The 16,855-nt window shown below is 47.6% G+C and overlaps 1 protein-coding gene and 1 long non-coding RNA gene across 2 annotated transcripts in view; both read right to left on the bottom strand.

Moving 5' to 3' along the window:
* The window catches only part of SNTB1 (syntrophin beta 1), a 250,907-nt gene that overhangs the window by 28,396 nt on the left and 205,656 nt on the right, over nucleotides 1-16,855 (bottom strand). Inside the window, exon 4 of the mRNA XM_070803124.1 lies at nucleotides 1,627-1,766. Within this exon, the coding sequence (XP_070659225.1) occupies nucleotides 1,627-1,766 (140 nt within the window). The remainder of the gene's footprint in view (nucleotides 1-1,626; nucleotides 1,767-16,855) is intronic.
* Nucleotides 3,825-16,855, bottom strand: part of LOC139187014 (uncharacterized) — a 32,679-nt gene continuing 19,648 nt past the window's right edge. The window contains exon 2 of the long non-coding RNA XR_011570721.1: nucleotides 3,825-16,842. This is a non-coding gene — a long non-coding RNA (uncharacterized lncRNA). The remainder of the gene's footprint in view (nucleotides 16,843-16,855) is intronic.

Genomic DNA, 16,855 nt, shown 5'->3' on the forward strand with positions numbered 1-16,855 from the left:
CCTGAAAAGTACCTAGAAACTTTACGTTCTTTAAACTTTTGTTCCTGAAAACCGTTTCAAGAGATCCAAGAGTCCAATATGTCTTAGTAACTGGAAGACAGTGACTGTGGTCTAATCTTTCTTTGATTTCATCACAGGGATGTCTCAGAACCTGAACACCAGTGCCCATGGATGAAGAACATGGATATTAACTGTGGAAAGTGACAGGGATTGGGCTGAATTTGAACGAAGCCCAAGGAACAGCCCGAATCTTTGCAGGAGCATTGTGGGATATTTGTATTCTGATTATTGAGGTTTTATTGAAACACAAACAGTATTTTAATAGTTACCCTGCCAAGATTTTTGAGGCTTAAGAGACTAAAAAATTAAACTACTGTTTTACTTCATTTTATTTACTTGATGAATGTCTAAGTGATCTAGGCCTGGTTCCCAGCCCCTGAAGGCTTCCTCTACTTACCTCTGAGGCCAACAGTGGGTACTTTCAGGATACCCTTCCTGTTCCACATCGCCAACCGTGAGGTAAGTAGGAGGGAGCTCAGGGAGCTTCAGCCCTGCTCACGGGTACTCCCAGGGTACCCTGGCTGTTCCCCGTCACCAACCACGAGGAAAGTAGGAGAGTGTTCGGGGAGCTTCAGCTCGGCTCACTATGGTCGCTTTGATTTTTGTGGCACTTCTGCTCTGCTACTGGGGCTTGTTCTCTTCTTGCACCTGAGCTTTGACTATAACCCGTTTGGCATCTCAATCCATTCAGATAGGAGAAGCCATCTCGACTGTCTCTCTCACCCAGAACAGATGCCCCCAAACCTCAGTTCACTGCGCTGTCAGTTGGACAAACTCCTTTCAGAGCCCGCCCCACATTGTTCAGTAATTCATTCTACGGACGTTTAAGGGCCCCAAGTTGCTAGCAGCTATGCCAGCAGGGGCCACAAACATCATGGACACAAAGCTTCTAGGTAGGGAAAGAGACACAGCGGGAGTGATGAAAACTAAACCATTATCAGAAAGCATACACAGAGAGCCGGCGGCCGGCGGCAGGAGCCAGGTCTGAAAGCAGGGGTCTGTTCTGAGGTGCTCCGGTGCTCAGGATACGGGACTTTAGAGAAGGCACTGAAGCACATGCTGCGTTAGGATCAAAAGTCTCAACACTGAAGGTGCTGAGCAGCAGACAGACCCCCGCAGCCCCACCTCCAGGGGAAGCGCCCCGCAACTGCAGGAGGACTTGCTGCGGGGTCTCCTGCTGACCGAGCTTCAAAAAGCACAGTGGGACATCCCCACGTGACATTCTTTGTGCCACCAAGGGAAGACCCTTACTTGATTCCACCTGAACTCAAGAGTAGGCACACGTGTGCAACTCATCTCCAGGTGGACGGGATGGAGGCCCAGGAAGGCCACTAGGCCGGGCACATGTCACTGCCTCTCCATTAGGAGGAAAGGGCTTTGTGCTGCCCTGTGTATGGTCAGAAATGATAATTAATCTAAGTGGCTAAAAATGTGTGCCTACATTCTGGAGGAACTCTCAGCTCCTGCTGCAAGAGGAAGCAGTAATATCACATGTTGAAATAATTATCATTGATTAAAAGATTCAAACAGCAAACTCCTCACACCCAGACACAAGACCATGGCTACCTGGTGGCAAGAAGTGGGTACGTGTGAACTGGGCTGAACCAGGCTTCCTTTCTCCGTGGCATGCTGTCGTAAATAAGAAGGTCCTTCTCCGTCAGTACAACCAGGGCTGGCCTCCACCGCTTCTCGCTGTCCCCGGGCACCTGAAACAGAAGGCAGAGAACCATCAAGCAACAGCCTGAGACGAGAGAAAAGGAGAAGCTGGCAGCTCCCCGTAAGAAGGCCCCACAGAACAAGTATCTTTTGGTTCAGGCCGAGTCCCCAGGTGTCTCAGTGAATCCGCCGCCAATGCAGGACGCACAGGAGATGCCGGTCCATCCCTGGGTCGGAAGATCCCCTGGAGGAGGAAATGGCAACCTGCTCCAGTATTCTCGCCAGGAGAATCCCAGGGACAGAGGAGCCTGGCGGCCCCAGTCCATGGGATTGCAAACAGCTGGACACGATGCACGCATGGAAAATCAAAGTGAGGGTAGACCATTCACGGTTGCAGGATGCTGGGTCCTTGAAAATATGGTTTCTCAAGGGCCCTGGTTTACAGTCAGGGCTGCCAAGAAGTAGCCGGCAGCCAATGCCTGCTGCTGACTCTCACCTGCCAGTCAGCACAGACACCTCTACTCATGGCAGGGCGACGTGTGTGGGGGAAGAAGCACTCCCAAGTGGCCCTCTGATAGAGTTTACTGCTTTTATTATGAAACGGTAGGTCTGAAAACTTCTGAATCAATATCCAGAGACTCTTAAAATGCAGCAAACGTCTGTCTGCGCCGGCGTGAGGCATCACAGCTCTTCCAAAAGCCATTCGCTGTTTGATTCTTTCTGTGATTCAGGCACCACCTTGAAATTCTCTTGTTCTGTTCAATGTTTATTTCCATTCATGGCAAATACTTCTGTAACTCAAGGGCTGAGATGACCTGGCAGGGATCCAAGACGATTCAAACATTGGCTGGATGTTTGGACCAGATGACCTTTAAGGCTCCTTTCAATCCTAAGGCTGAGCCTGTGGAGCTCAGCTCTTATTTCATGGGTCATCCCTCCTCTGCCCAGTGTTGATTTGACCAAACTCCCTAAGTGTTCTTCCATCTATGAAAATGCCTTCCTTCCCATTGGAACTCTGGGAGTAAATCTCTCTGATCAGTTTGGAAAAGCTCGATACTCCAGCCTTGCTACTCAAAGCACGGATCATGTTCTAGCGGCGTCGGCATCACCTGGACACTTGCGAGGAATTCAGAATCTCGGCCCATCCAAGACCTATTGAATCAGCGTCTGCATTTTCACCAGGTCTTCAGGGGTTCATATGCTCATTAAAGATAAGAAACACTGCTCTACATGAGGTTAAGGTTGTCTTTGACTCTGGCAACTAATCCAGTGAGGATCCAACTCTCTCATAATGAACCACTCTCCCACATCGACTCAGAATGAAAGGAAACAGTGAACTAAGTAAACAAACTAATCAGGAAGCTAAATAAATGATAAAGCTAATTTCTCCCGCCCTGTTCTTATCATTACCTTTTCTTAAGTGCCTCAGTGAGATCTGTGTTGAGTGGAAGCAAGTGTGTGCGGCTTTAGAAATGACTGATCAAAAAAGACGATGGCAGGATGATACAATGGCTGTAGCTTGCAGGCTGCCTGAATCTGAGACCCTGCTCCCTTATTCATTGCCTGTGTGACTTGGGGCAAGTTGTTATTCTCTGTGCTTCTGTTTCCTCCCTGATAATGATAACATCAATATACAACAGTATATTCTGGAACTAGAAGCCCTGGACATAAATCAGCTCCACCCTGTGCTGCGAGATCCCACGAGATCATGTGATATTGAGCAAGTCAGCTAATCTCTTTGTATCTCCGTTTCTGTATCTGTGAAATGGGGAAATAATAGGACCTATAGAGGGTTGGTGTGAAGATTGAGTTAAAATGTCTACAATGTAGAATAAACACCATTTAGAGCTTGTTTATGGATATGAGATCAAACCAGTCCATCCTGAAGGAAATCAGTCCTGAATATTCACTGGAAAGACTCATGCTAAAGCTGAAACTCCAGCACTTTGGCCACATGATACGAAGAACTGACTCATTGGAAAAGACCCTGATGCTGGGAAAGATTGAGGGCAGGAGGAGAAGGGGACGACAGAGGATGAGATGGCTGGATGGCATCACCGACTCAATGGACATGAGTGAGTAAACTTCAGGGGGTTGGTGATAGACAGGGAGGCCTGGCGTGCTGCAGTCCATGGGGTCGCAAAGAGTCGGACACGCCTGAGCGACCGAACGACAACAACAGGAAGAGCCTGTTCAGTAGCACGGCCCTCATGAGACCGGCGTGCAGATCAAATGGGACAGTGCACGCTACGTCCCGCACACGGTACCTGGCAGATGGTGAAACTCAGGGTGAGAAAACTGTGGAAGACTCACTGATGTTTAAACTTCTCAGAAAAAGGTATTCTTTGGAAACGGCAACAATGTGACAAACGACTGACTTTCCTTGGGAAAATGCTAAGGCAAGCCAAGAACACCTTCCGTGCTGACAATTTCAATTCCTCCTCCTCCAGGAAGAATTCATTGCACAATGATCACTTTGCTTGTTTAATGCCCTTCTTCCAACAATTCCAAATAAGAGTTTCCTTTTTAGAATGAAGAAATGCCCTGTAAAGTTATTAATACTAGAATATGAATGACTGCCTGGCTTATTTTCTCCTTTATGCACTTTATGCATACAAAAAATTGAGCTCTAGCTTATTGCTTTTTCCAGAAGAACAACAGCATCTTCAAGAGATCAAAGTGAGTTGATAGAAAAAGGAAAGTACCAGACTGTACAAGGTGAATAAGCTATGGTCTCAGGGCATAAAGTGTTCAGGGGTTGGAATAAGTTTTTTCCAGCCTCTACATTAACCATGAAATTAAAACATACTTGCTCCTTGGAAGAAAAGCTATGACAAGCCAAACAGCACATTAAGAAGCAGAGACATCACTTGCCCATAGAGGTTCGTATAGTCAAAGCCATGGTTTTTCCACTAGCCATGTACAGATGTGAGAGTTGGAGTATAAAGAAAGCTGAGCACTGCAGAATTGACGCTTTTGAACTGTGGTGTTGAAGAAGACTCTTGAGAGTCCCTTAGACTGCAAGGAGATCCGATCAGTCAGTCCTAAAGGCAATCAGTCCTGAATACTCATTGGAAGGACTGATGTTGAAACTGAAGCTCCAGTACTTTGGCCACCTGATGCAAAGAGCCGACTCGTTGGAAAAGACCCTGATGTTGGGAAAGACTGAAGGCAGGAGGAGAAGGGGGTGACAGAGGATGAAATATTTGGATGGCATCACTGACTCAATGGACATGAGTTTGAGCAAACTCTGGGAGACAGTGAAGGACAGGGAAGCCTGGCATGCTGCAGTCCACGGGGTCGCAAAGAGTCAGACACAACTGAGCGACTGAACAACAACATTAAACTTAGTAAATTGCTTTTCCAGCTCATTACACAGGACTGGAGAAGCTATAGACAATCTTCCCAAAGTGCCTGTCTTACCTAGTCAGATCTGATCCATTGGCTTTGTCTGGAACCAGTCTCAATGCGAACACAACTAAGCATCCTTATTCAAAAACAATATGAAGTTTGCAAAATAACCCTCAACAGTAAATACCCTCAGCAACATGCAGGTCCTTCTAATGGTGGATCATAAACAGCCCATGTGTCAAGTGGTGTATACAGGTATGAACAATTCCAAAGCCCTAGCCACAGTCTGTGGCTTACTAAAAACCTTTGCTGATAGGTTAACTCTGCTACTAGAAGACTCAGAGAGGGCGACCCCACTAACTCTGTGTGCAGAAGGTTCAGATTGATACTACGTGGCTGCTCAAAGGCAACAGAAGGCTGCCCATGAGGACCATTGGCTTTACAAGGAGAGAAAATTCATGTTGACGAGCAGATTTTTAAAACCATATTTTGGGTCACATGAGCTCATACTGTAAAGTCTTTCAAAGACACCTTTATTCAGGCTTGAATATTTAGGCTGTTGTTTGGTGCTAACTTCTATTACAAACCCAAATTTCCTGGCATCCAAAGATTCTCCGATGTTAATGCAACAGTTCCGGGGTTGTGTCTGCATTTTACTGAAATGCGACTCCTGGAACTGGAGAAGGCAATGGCACCCCACTCCAGTACTCTTGCCTGGAAAATCCCATGGACGGAGGAGCCTGGTAGGCTGAAGTCCTTGGTGTCGATAAGAGTCGGGGCGACTGAGGGACTTCACTTTCACTTTTCACTTTCATGCATTGGAGAAGGAAATGGCAACCCACTGCAGTATTCTTGCCTGGAGAATCCCAGGGACAGAGGAGCCTAGTGGGCTGCCATCTATGGGGTCGCACAGAGTCGGACACGACTGAAGTGACTTAGCAGCCGACTCCTGGAACAGATGTGGCAACTTCCACTGCGACCCCGGCTTCCCGCCACTAGATCTGCATCGAGCAGAGTCTCAAGAATTGATCGTGTTTCTAATGAAGATGGTGAAAGGAAAGAAACAGGGAAACAGACCTGCAATTTGGAAATTATTCTGACACACAAGTGAGCTAAACCCCATAAAGAGTCATCCCACAGTCACCTCTGCAGAGCAGGAGAGACAAGGTTTACAAAATGGCAAGAAGGGTCTAAGAGCAGAAAGAAGTCATTGCTAAGCTTTGAGGGAACAGGGACTTTCCTGGTGGTCCCGTGGTTAAGAATCTGCTTTGCAATGCAGGGGACGTGGGTTCGATCCCCAGCGGGGGTGCTAAGACCCCACGAGCCGTGGTGCAACTAGAGCCCATGCAACCAGCCTGCAGAGCCGCCATGCTGACCGCTGGGTCTGAGCACTTGAGGGCCTGCGAGCCACACACACTGCACCTGCGCAGCACAGCTAAGGAGTCCATGCATTGCAGAGGATCCTGGGTGCAGAGACTAAGACCCGATGCAGCCAAATAAACATTATAAAAAACTAAGAAAATGAGGGAACACACAGATATAAAAGTATGAAGTAAGCATGCTGCACACCTGAAACTTTACACAATGTTCTGCGTCAATTATGTCTCAATTTTAAAAGAGATGTTGAAGGCGGTAGTCATTGACTCCTCAACTTGAGACAGGACTCATAAGTCATCTAGCCATAAAACAAAATGTGGGACAATCGAAAGAGAGTGTGTACAGGGTTGCAGCCTGGTTGGGATCCCAGATTTTATGCCTTTATCTTCTGACAACTCACACTTCTGAGCAGGGTTCCTAACAAACACTGAAATACAGTTTGAAAACTGCTGACCTCATTTCCTCTACAGTACTTGAAATCTGAAGATTATGTTCAAAGAGATGGTTTTACCAAAATCTCTCCGTGCCCTTTCTGTAGGTGTTTCAAAGAGAAGATGATACTGTTGCCTCTTAGAGCTATACAGATAGAATGAACTCATACACACAGAGGGCTCAGAAAAGCGTCCTGCGTACAGTAAGCTGCTGCTGCTGCTGCTAAGTCACTTCAGTCGTGTCCGACTCTGTGTGACCCCATAGACGGCAGCCACCAGGCTCCCCCGTCCCTGGGATTCTCCAGGCAAGAACACTGGAGTGGGTTGCCATCTCCTCCTCCAATGCATGAAAGTGAAAAGTGAAAGTGAAGTCACTCAGTCCTGTCCGACTCCTAGCAATCCCATGGACTGCAGCCCACCAGGCCCCTCCATCCATGGGATTTTCCAGGCAAGAGTACTGGAGTGGGGTGCCGTTGCCTTCTCTGATACAGTAAGCTGCTGCTGCTGCTAAGTCACTTCGGTCATGTCCGACTCTTCTCGACCTCATGGACTGCAGCCTACCAGGCTCCCCCGTCCCTGGGATTCTCCAGGCAGGAACACTGGACTGGGGTGCCATTTCCTTCTCCAATGCATGAAAGGAAAAGTGAAAGTGAAGTTGCTCAGTCGTGTCTGACCCTCAGCGACCCCATGGACTGCAGCCCACCAGGCCCCTCCATCCATGATCTTCCAGGCAAGAGTACTGGAGTGGGAGCCACTGCCTTCTCCGACACAGTAAGCAGGCAAGCCTTAAACGTGTTAGCTTTTCTTGTGAACGTTTTGCAACGTCTAGAAACACTGACTCACTATGTTGTGCGCCTGGAACCATAACGTGCTGCAGGTCAGTTATACTTCAGAGAAACAGACAAACTCATAGAAAGACCAGATTTGTGATTCAGAGGTGGGAGGAAAGGAAGAGGAATTGGAGGAAGACGGTCAAAAGGTACAACTTCCAGTTATAAGGTAAATAAGTGTTAGTGATATGATTAATGTAATTAACATTGCTGTGTGCTATATACGAAAGCTTTTAAGATAGCAAATACTAAGAGCTCTCATCACAAGGAAAACATTTTTTTTCTTTTTCTTTTCTTTTGTTTTTTTATGAGATGGTAGACATTCACTAAGCTTATTGTGGTAATCAGTCCATGAGGTATGGTAGGTAGAATCATTATGTTGTATACCTTAAACTTATACAGAGCTGTATGCCAATCATATACAGTAAAACTGGAAGAAAATAAATAAATAAAATTTAATATAAATAAAAATTAACAAACAGTGAGTAAAGAGGCCCAAGGAATTAAAAAAATATTAGCCCTTCCTACTAAGAATATCAAATTAAAGATCTGAGTGACCTTGGGTGAGAATTATTTGCCTCTGTAGCTCTAATGTCCTCATCTGCCAAAGGGTGGGGTAAGTCTAAATTATCACTAACAGCCTCTCCAAACTCAAAATCAGATCTTTTTTTTTTTTTCAGTATAAAGTTCCCTGCTTATAGGCTGGGGCTGCTTTAGCTTCTAGACTCTTGCTTTAAACCGCTTCTGTGTTCAGCAGACTTTGTTCACTGGGAAAAAGACAAGTGTGGGTCTCTCCTTCCCTCCTCACACCAGCTCACTCTGCCCAAGCTGCTGATTTTCTGCCTTCTGCTTGAGCCCGGGGTGAAGGGGGGAGGAGGCAGGAAGAGCTCAGAGTCTTTGGAACCAGATAACAACATCTTCAAAATCGAGCTTTACCAGTTCTCAGCTGGAACTGCTCTGAGCACTTGCTCACGACGTGGCCGCGGTGGTGGTTTAGTGGCTCAGTCATGTCCGCCTCTTTGTGACCCCATGGACTGTAGCCCGCCAGGCTCCTCTGTCCATGGGACTCTCCAGGCAAGAATGCTGGAGGGGGTTGCCATTCTCTCCTCCAGGGGATCTTCCTGACCCAGGGATCGAACCTGCATCTGCTGCATTGCGAGCAGATTCCTTATCACCAATGGCCACCAATGGCATCCTGTGCATATTATGTGAGGATTAAAAGCGATAATGTATATAAAGCACTTCCCATAAGGTAGGTGGGCTTCCCTGGTGGCTCAGACAGTAAAGGATCTGCCTGCAAGGCAGGAGATCCAGATTCGATCCCTGGGTTGGAAGAATTCCATGGACAGAGGAGCTGGGCGGGCTGTAGTCCACGGGGTCCCAAAGAGTCAGACAGGACCGAGCGACTTTCACCTTCAGTCTTACAGGGTCGGTTCCAGCAGCTTGAGTCTGAGACCTGAATATTCACTGGAAAGATTCATGCTAAAGCTGAAACTCCAGCACTTTGGCCACATGTGACCGAGCGACTTTCACCTTCACCTTCACTGTTACAGGGTCGGTTCCAGCAGCTTGAGTCTGAGACCTGAATATTCACTGGAAAGACTCATGCTAAAGCTGAAACTCCAGCACTTTGGCCACATGTGACCGAGCGACTTTCACCTTCACTCTTACAGGGTCGCTTCCAGCAGCTTGACTACGTCCATTTCACACCTCAAGCACTCCTCCTCCAGCCACGCTTCTCGGGAAGGATGATCTAGAACAGACAGCGGCTCACAGGAGAGTGAAAAGGTGCCTAAGGGAAGAGGGTCCATCACAACCTCGTTTCAGAGATCGTAGTTATCTTGACAACCTTTTTTATAATTTTTTTTTCTGATGTGGACCATTTCCAAAGTCTTTATTGAATGTGTTGCAGTACTGCTTCTGTTGTTTTATGTTTGTTTGGGGTTTCTTTGGCCTCAAGGCCCGTGGGATCCTAGCTTCCTGACCAGGGATGAACCTCCCCCCCAGCACTGGAAGGCAAAGTCTTAACCACTGGACCACCAGGGAAGCCCTCGACTTTAACGTCCTTCCACTTCAGATTGGTAAGTATTTAGAACAAAGGACAAGATACCAGGGTAAAATAATTAGCAGTTATCAACTTCCAGATGCTTTACAAACATTAGATAATTAATCCCTGCACCAAGTCTCAGAGAGCCGGATAAAGATCATCTCTGCACTACCAGAAGAAGAGGACGGGGAGCCGCTTAGCAAGTCCCTCGCCTGCAGCTCTCCTCCAGCTGGTCCTGAAGTGCCTCCAGAGCCAGAAGGTGGGAGCCCGATGGGACCTCCACACCTGGGTGCAGAGGAGGTGGAGAGGAGGGGAGAGGAGAAAGGGAAAGAAGGCTGGAAGGAAGGCTCAGGACAGGGTTCTGGGGAAGCCTCAGGCTCACAGGACCAGCTCCTCACCTCTCACACAGATCCCAGTTTGTTTGGCACCCGGATAACAAGAGGAATTCAAGAGTGGCTTACAGTGAGGAGCAGGCTGGATGACCCCTTTGTTTAATGGGTGTCAAGACAAGGAAGAGAAAGCTAAGTGAAAACTATGGGACGAAAAATATGGTCTGACTATTGCACACTTGCAACATTCCCTGGCGGCTCAGCAGTAAAGAACCTGCCTGCAATGCAGGAGACATGGGTTCGATCCTTGGGTCGGGAAGATCCCCTGGAGGAGGAAATGGAAAGCCACTCCAGTGTTCTTGCCTGGAGAATCCCATGTGCAGAGGAGCCTGGCGGGCTGCAGTCCACGGGGTGGAAAAGAGTCAGACGTGACTGAAGTGACTGAGCATGCACACATATATTTCAGTATGAACTCAACTCATCTCATCTGCAAAGACCCTATTTCCAAACCAGGTCACCTTCTAAATTTAGGGGGCAGGCTTAAGACAAGAAATTCATCATAAGAAAATGGTCTGAATCTACTACATCTTCAGTTTTCAGTTTTATTTTTTTCCACCGTGAACACTTGTAGACGTGGAGTACATTTGTTGAAAGTTATCTTATTTACTGAGTATGCAGAAGGTCAGATGCTAATGGACTCTAACAGAGGCCTTGATGACTCTATTAAAAGTAACGCCTTGGTCCCTGGGATCTCATAATGAAGCCAGTCTTAGGGCAGATGACACATATCCAGGGAGATAGGCGCAGAGCCGGAATTTAAATGTCCTCTCATCACAGAGCATGACGCAAAGAGGAGGCGGGAGGCATGAGAAGGTCCAGTCCCCATCACGCCACCTGGGGCTTTCAACCGCCGTGCCTCACTGGCTCACTACTACTGAGATGGCTCTTCAGAGTGATGACAGTCTAAGAGACGCCCCAGGAAGGGATTCCAAGGTCTCTTGTTGCCTTGAAAGATTGCTGGATTCCACCTGGAGCTCTTTCTCTTTACAGTGAGTGCATAGTCAACGTGGACTAAAGACTTGAAAGAACCAGATCCGCCCACCCTGCCCCTGTGCCTCACTAAGTTTGGGATGATTTTCCACCCAACAGGCTTAGCCGGTGGCTCAGATGGTAAAGAGTCTGCCTGCAATGCAGGAGACTGGTGTTTGATCCCCAGGTTGGGAAGATCCCCTGGAGAAGGAAATGGCCACCCACCCCAGTGTTCTTGCCTGGAGAATCCTCAGGGACAGAGGAGCCTGGAGGGCTACAGCCCGTGGAGTCGAAAAGAGTCAGACACGACAGAGCGACGTTCTCTTTCTGCTGTACACCTGCCTCTGCCTTTTGAACAAGAAGTCAGCCCTGCTGGAGCCTCTACTACATGAAAACAAATCCCGCCATCCCTTCTTCTTTCCTCCCTTTCCTCTACATCAATCTAATTAACTCTTCCTCCAAGGAGAAAGGTGTCCAGATCTAGGAACTAACTGTTCATCTCTAATTGTCCAGACCTAGGAACTGCCACTGCATGCATGCTAAGTCGCTTCAGTCGTGTATGATTCTTTGTGAGCCCATGGGCTGTAGCCCACTGGCTCCTCTGTCGTTTGGATTCTCCAGGCAGGAACACTGGAGTGGGTTGCTGTGCCCTTCTCCAGGGGATCTTCCCGACCCCGGGATCTTCCCGACCCAGGAATCAAACCCAGGTCTCCTGCGTTGCAGATGGATTCTTTACCAACTTAGCCACTAGGGAAGCCCTTCCAGAAGAAGAATGAGCGCTAAAATATTGCCAGTAGTTGTCCTTGACTTGTGTTACTCCAAACACACAAACGCATAAGGTTATCTTATTTTTAAAACAGTATTATTACTCTGCAGCCTAGATATTATTAGTAAGGTGAAATAAAGCTGATGATGTGCTAGAATCTGAAAACTCGCACTTCCTTCTGCCATTAGAGCTCCATTCCACTCGTTCTTTGATTTTTTAAAGAGCACAGGATCTTCAAGCTTCGTCGCAGCGCGGAATCTTCAGGTGCTGCATGCAGGCTCTGAGTCGCGGCGTGTGGGATCTAGCTTCCCGACCACGGATCACACCCAGGTCCCCTGCTTTGGGAGGAGAGTCTTAGCCACTGGACCTCCAGGGAGTTTCCCCGTTTAGCCTGTGTTTCTGTTTAGGTTGGATCACGCGGGGTCCTTGCCTTTGTGATTGGAGGGTAATTGTTTCACAATTTGTGTTATGTTTCCGCTCTATAACACGGCCGCTGGAAGTGCACACAAATCTCTTCTTCTTGAGCCCCCTCCCCCCACCATCCCACCCCTAGGTCCGTACAGAGCCCTGTACCGGCTCCCTGCTAGCTGCGTACTTCATGCACGTGGCGCACACGTCAGTGCGCCTCTACTGTTCGCCCATATATCGGTGTATATATGTACCTGGAATCTAGAAAAGCAGTACTGACGCACCTATCTGCAGACGCAGAGAAAAGACTTGTGGACACAACGGGGAAGCAGAGGGGAGACCCGCTGCGTTTAGAGTCAAAGATTTATTCGCAGCTCCCCTCAGCGCCTTGGCTCGACTGGGAACACACTGGGCTCTCCCCCAGGACAGGGCCGCTCCCTGCGGACCACTCAGAACGCCGGCTGTTTGCAATGGAGACCTGCAGTTTGCACGAAACTGCATTCTGTAGAGTGCTTCAGAATCACTGATTCTTTTAAACCTGTAAACATTCCCTTTTCATCCCGTTTACTTATGTGCTCAGGTCAATCCTTTCTGAGACAAGTCCAGAAGTAAATTTCAGCTGCCTGAATTATAGAATGCTATAACTGAGTAACGTCAGTGTTGTTTGGGGTTTGCTTATCATCAAGTCTCTCAAAAACAGTGGCAAGTTAGAAGAGGCAGTTGAGAGCGGTCTGGAGAGAACGTGTGTGCTCAGTCGCGTCCGTCTGTCTGGAGGAGCGGAGGCAGTACGTTCTGTTGTTTAATCCACCCAGTTTGTGGTTGTTGCTATAGCAGCTCTAGGAAATAAGACAAGCACCGTGCTGTTTCACTTTTTTGAACCCTTTCAACATTTTCTGGCATTTATTATATCCCTATCTTATAGAAGAAGAAATGTGGTTCGGAGAGGTCGTGGACAAGCCAAGGTCACATTAGCTCCAGTCTTCAGCGCTGTGATGATCGCAAAGCTGCCCCCCCCCCTCCGCCCCCCACCACCCCGTGAGGAAAGGGCAGGATGTGGGCAAAGGGGGAAAGGCAGGAGGGGCCGGCAGGGACCCCGTGGCTCCGCCTCCCCTGCCGAGGGCAAGGCGCTCTGCCGGGCAGCAGGCTCCCCCGCAGGCTCCTCCTGTGCTCCCTTCCCACCTCCTTCAGGTGGCCGGACACTGGTTTAATCCGAGTTCCGAATGCTTTCCTAATCATCAAAGCTCCTGACTCCCCAGGTCTCACATCTGATTAAAGTAATTCAAGACTAAGACGTAAATGACGCATAACCCATAAGACGCTGTTCCATAAAGGGATATTTCTATTTTCAGCAAGTAGCTGGGACAAAATTAGTGTCTCATGTCTAATCTTCATCACACAACGGAGGGGCTGGTAAATGAAACAGTTTGTTTTCTAAAGGGGATGAAACATTCCATTATACTATAAATTTAATTTGCATGTTTTTGTAATTTTAGTAAACCCGTTTCCTTGTGGGTACGGCTTGCCCCACTACAAATGTTAGCAAAATCTAAGAAAGCGAAGTCCAATTTAATATGCTGTGTAGTTTTAAATCAACCAGATATCATACATTAAGGGATAAGTAACAGATAAGTACAGTGGGCTGTGAAATAGTGTTTGAACATCTGTAATCTACCAAACTTCTCTAGATGTTAGAACCGCTAGGAAGTTAAGCGGATTCTGACCCTTCCAGTTCATGGCTTAAGGTAACAGTTCAAAACACACATTTTCAGGACTTCCCTGGCGGTCCAGTGGGGAAGACTCTGTGTTCCCTCTGCAGGGGGCACAGGTTTGATCCCTGGTTGGGGAACTAAGACCCCACATCCTGCATCGTGTGGCCAAAAAAAGAATAAATAAATACTCTATAAAATATGCATGCTAAGTTGCTTCAGTCATGTCTGACTCTGTGCGACTGTGGACTGTAGCCCACCAGGCTCCTCTGTCCATTGGATTCTCCAATGAGAATACTGGAGTGGGTTGCCATGCCCTCCCCCAGGGAATCCCAACCCAGGTCTCCCGCATTGCAGGTGGATTCTTTACCCTCTTAGCCCCCAGGGAAGCCCAGTAAGTGTGGGAGACAGAACTCGGGATCTACACCATGGCTGCAGCTGGGGCCCAGGGCCCTGTGGCCACTGTGCTCTCCACGGGTGTTCCTCACATCCCCTGGCTCCAGTGCCCCATGCCCGCCACCTCCCCGGGGGCTCAGGCTGTGAAGAACCCGCCTGCAGTGCAGGAGACCCAGCTTTGATCCCTGGGTCAGGAGGAGCCCCTGGAGGAGGGCATGGCAACCCACTCCAGTGTTCTTGCCTAGAGATTCCCGTGGACAGAGGAGCCTGGTGGGCTACAGTCCATGGGGTTGCAAAGAGTCAGACCCGACTGAGCAACTCACTTTTTCACTAGGTGTGAGCTGTCCACTCTCAGCTTCCAGAGATGAAGGAAAGGCTGCTTCTAATCTGTAACGCTCACAGATAATTAAATTAGGCTTCTCTCAGTCTACTGGGGAAAAGCTATTTTATACTTTCATTAACTCCAAAGGGCTATTTCAATTCTAGTCCCTGTTTGGTAAACAAGTTATCTTTTACTTACAGCCTTTCCTTCTCTAATGCCCAGGAAATTTGCCCTTTAAAGGGATCCTAATAGGCAGCAGAAATTTGTAATTTTTTAAAAAGTTATCTTTTGAAAGACAGTTGACATCACTAAATCCAAAAGAGCAAATAATTTTAAAACCTAGTCTGTGCTTCAGCACCCTCTGTTTCGTTTTCACTGTATCTTTGGGCTTCCTTATCTATTTCCTCATTTTATTAATTCTTCAAAGGAGAAAACTGAAAGTTCTTTGAAGGAATAAATCACAAGGATGTAACACACAGCATAAAGAAGACGGTCAATAATGTTGTAATAACCATGTGTGATGACAGATGGTTACTGGATTTAACATTGTGATCATTTTATACTGCATACAAATGTGAAATTATTATACCATACATCTGAAATTAAAATAATACTGTACATCAACTATATTTCAATTAAAAAGACTATCGAAGGCCAAAGAATGTAGGGAGTGTTGGCCTCAAAAACACATCAGCATTTTTTTTTCACAAAATGTTCTGTATTATGCATCACAGCTGCCAATAAGCCCTCTGAAGTTTTCAACTTTTTTTTTTCCACTTTTTGACCCTGCCCCAAGGCATGTGAGGTCTTATTCCCCGGCTAGGAGCTGAACTGCCCTGCACTGGAGGTGTGGGCCTTAGCCTCTGACCACCAGGGAATCCCTGAAGTTTTCAGCTTCTTAATGACACCAGAGATTGAGGGCATATCAGCATTTTCTAAAGTCATGGCCTAGTCCAACAGGTATTCAATAATGCCAGACACTATTCCACTATTTACTGTGTGAAAAAATAACATGTTTGCTTTGAGTTGCATATTTCAAAGTTTTATAACTCAGCAAAAAAATAAAAAGGATTCATTTTACAGACATCGCAAACTGTGTGTGTCCAAGGACGAACGACAAATTCCAAAGTCCCCTCATCCTACTTTTGTTTCAATGCCTTCATAAGGCCTGTCCCAACTGGAAAGATTCTTTTTTTTCTCTGTGACCTCCTGGAAGCAAGGAGGCAATCTGTATGAAGATCATAAATCTCATTGTCAGACAGTTCTAGGCTTTGAGTCGGCTCAGCTATTTACAGTGTGATCTTGGCCCAGTTTTGCCCCCGCTTCAGTCTCCACACCTGTAAAATGGGGGATTAAAGCCCCTCTCCTAAGAGGCTGCTTGACGGACGGAATCAGGTCACGTGTGTTCGTGGTTTACAGCGCGCTGCCGGGTGAGCACCAAGTCCTCAAAAGTCACTGTTTCTCCACGTTTGGTGTGCAGACCACCTGCTTTCAAACCAGCTGGGCTGCTAGTTACAAACGCAGACGTCTGCCCGTTCTAAGATCCAGTTCTTCAAAAATGCTGGGGGTGGCACTGGGAACAGGCATTTATACCAAGGGCCCTGGGAAGTTGCGTGCCCACGATTCTTTGAGAACATCACCAGTGTCAATTACCATGACGACAATCATCATGAGCAGAGCACTTGCTTTCCATCCGCAGTTTCCAAAGACCTTTCCCCTGCACTCTCTGCCTTGGTATCACGAGGGGACTCCTTAAACGTATAGAATCTTAACTCCCAAATCCAGTGAACCCTAACAGTGTACCTAGGGCTGCCACCACACATCTCTCCTTTCTGATCTTCTGGAGATTCTGATGCTCAACCTGCCTTGAGATTCCCTGGCCCACATAACTCATTCTGACACTGGGTCATGGCCCTTTCTTTTTTAACCATTTAGTCAGTGTCTATGATGCCATGATAAACGTTTGTTGCTGAAATGAGCTACCAGAATAACGGTGTGCTGGCCGGAGCAAGCCTCTCATCTGTGACCTGCTCTGCTTAGGGAGCTTGCCCTTCACCCCTCCCGATACAATTTCCACGGGGAGCTCGCCCTTCACCTGGTGGTACAGTGTCCACGGGGAGCTCGCCCTCCACCCCTCCCGATACAGT

The sequence above is a fragment of the Bos indicus genome, chromosome 14, assembly GCF_029378745.1.
Source record: "Bos indicus isolate NIAB-ARS_2022 breed Sahiwal x Tharparkar chromosome 14, NIAB-ARS_B.indTharparkar_mat_pri_1.0, whole genome shotgun sequence".
In the NCBI taxonomy this organism is placed as follows: domain Eukaryota; kingdom Metazoa; phylum Chordata; class Mammalia; order Artiodactyla; family Bovidae; genus Bos; species Bos indicus.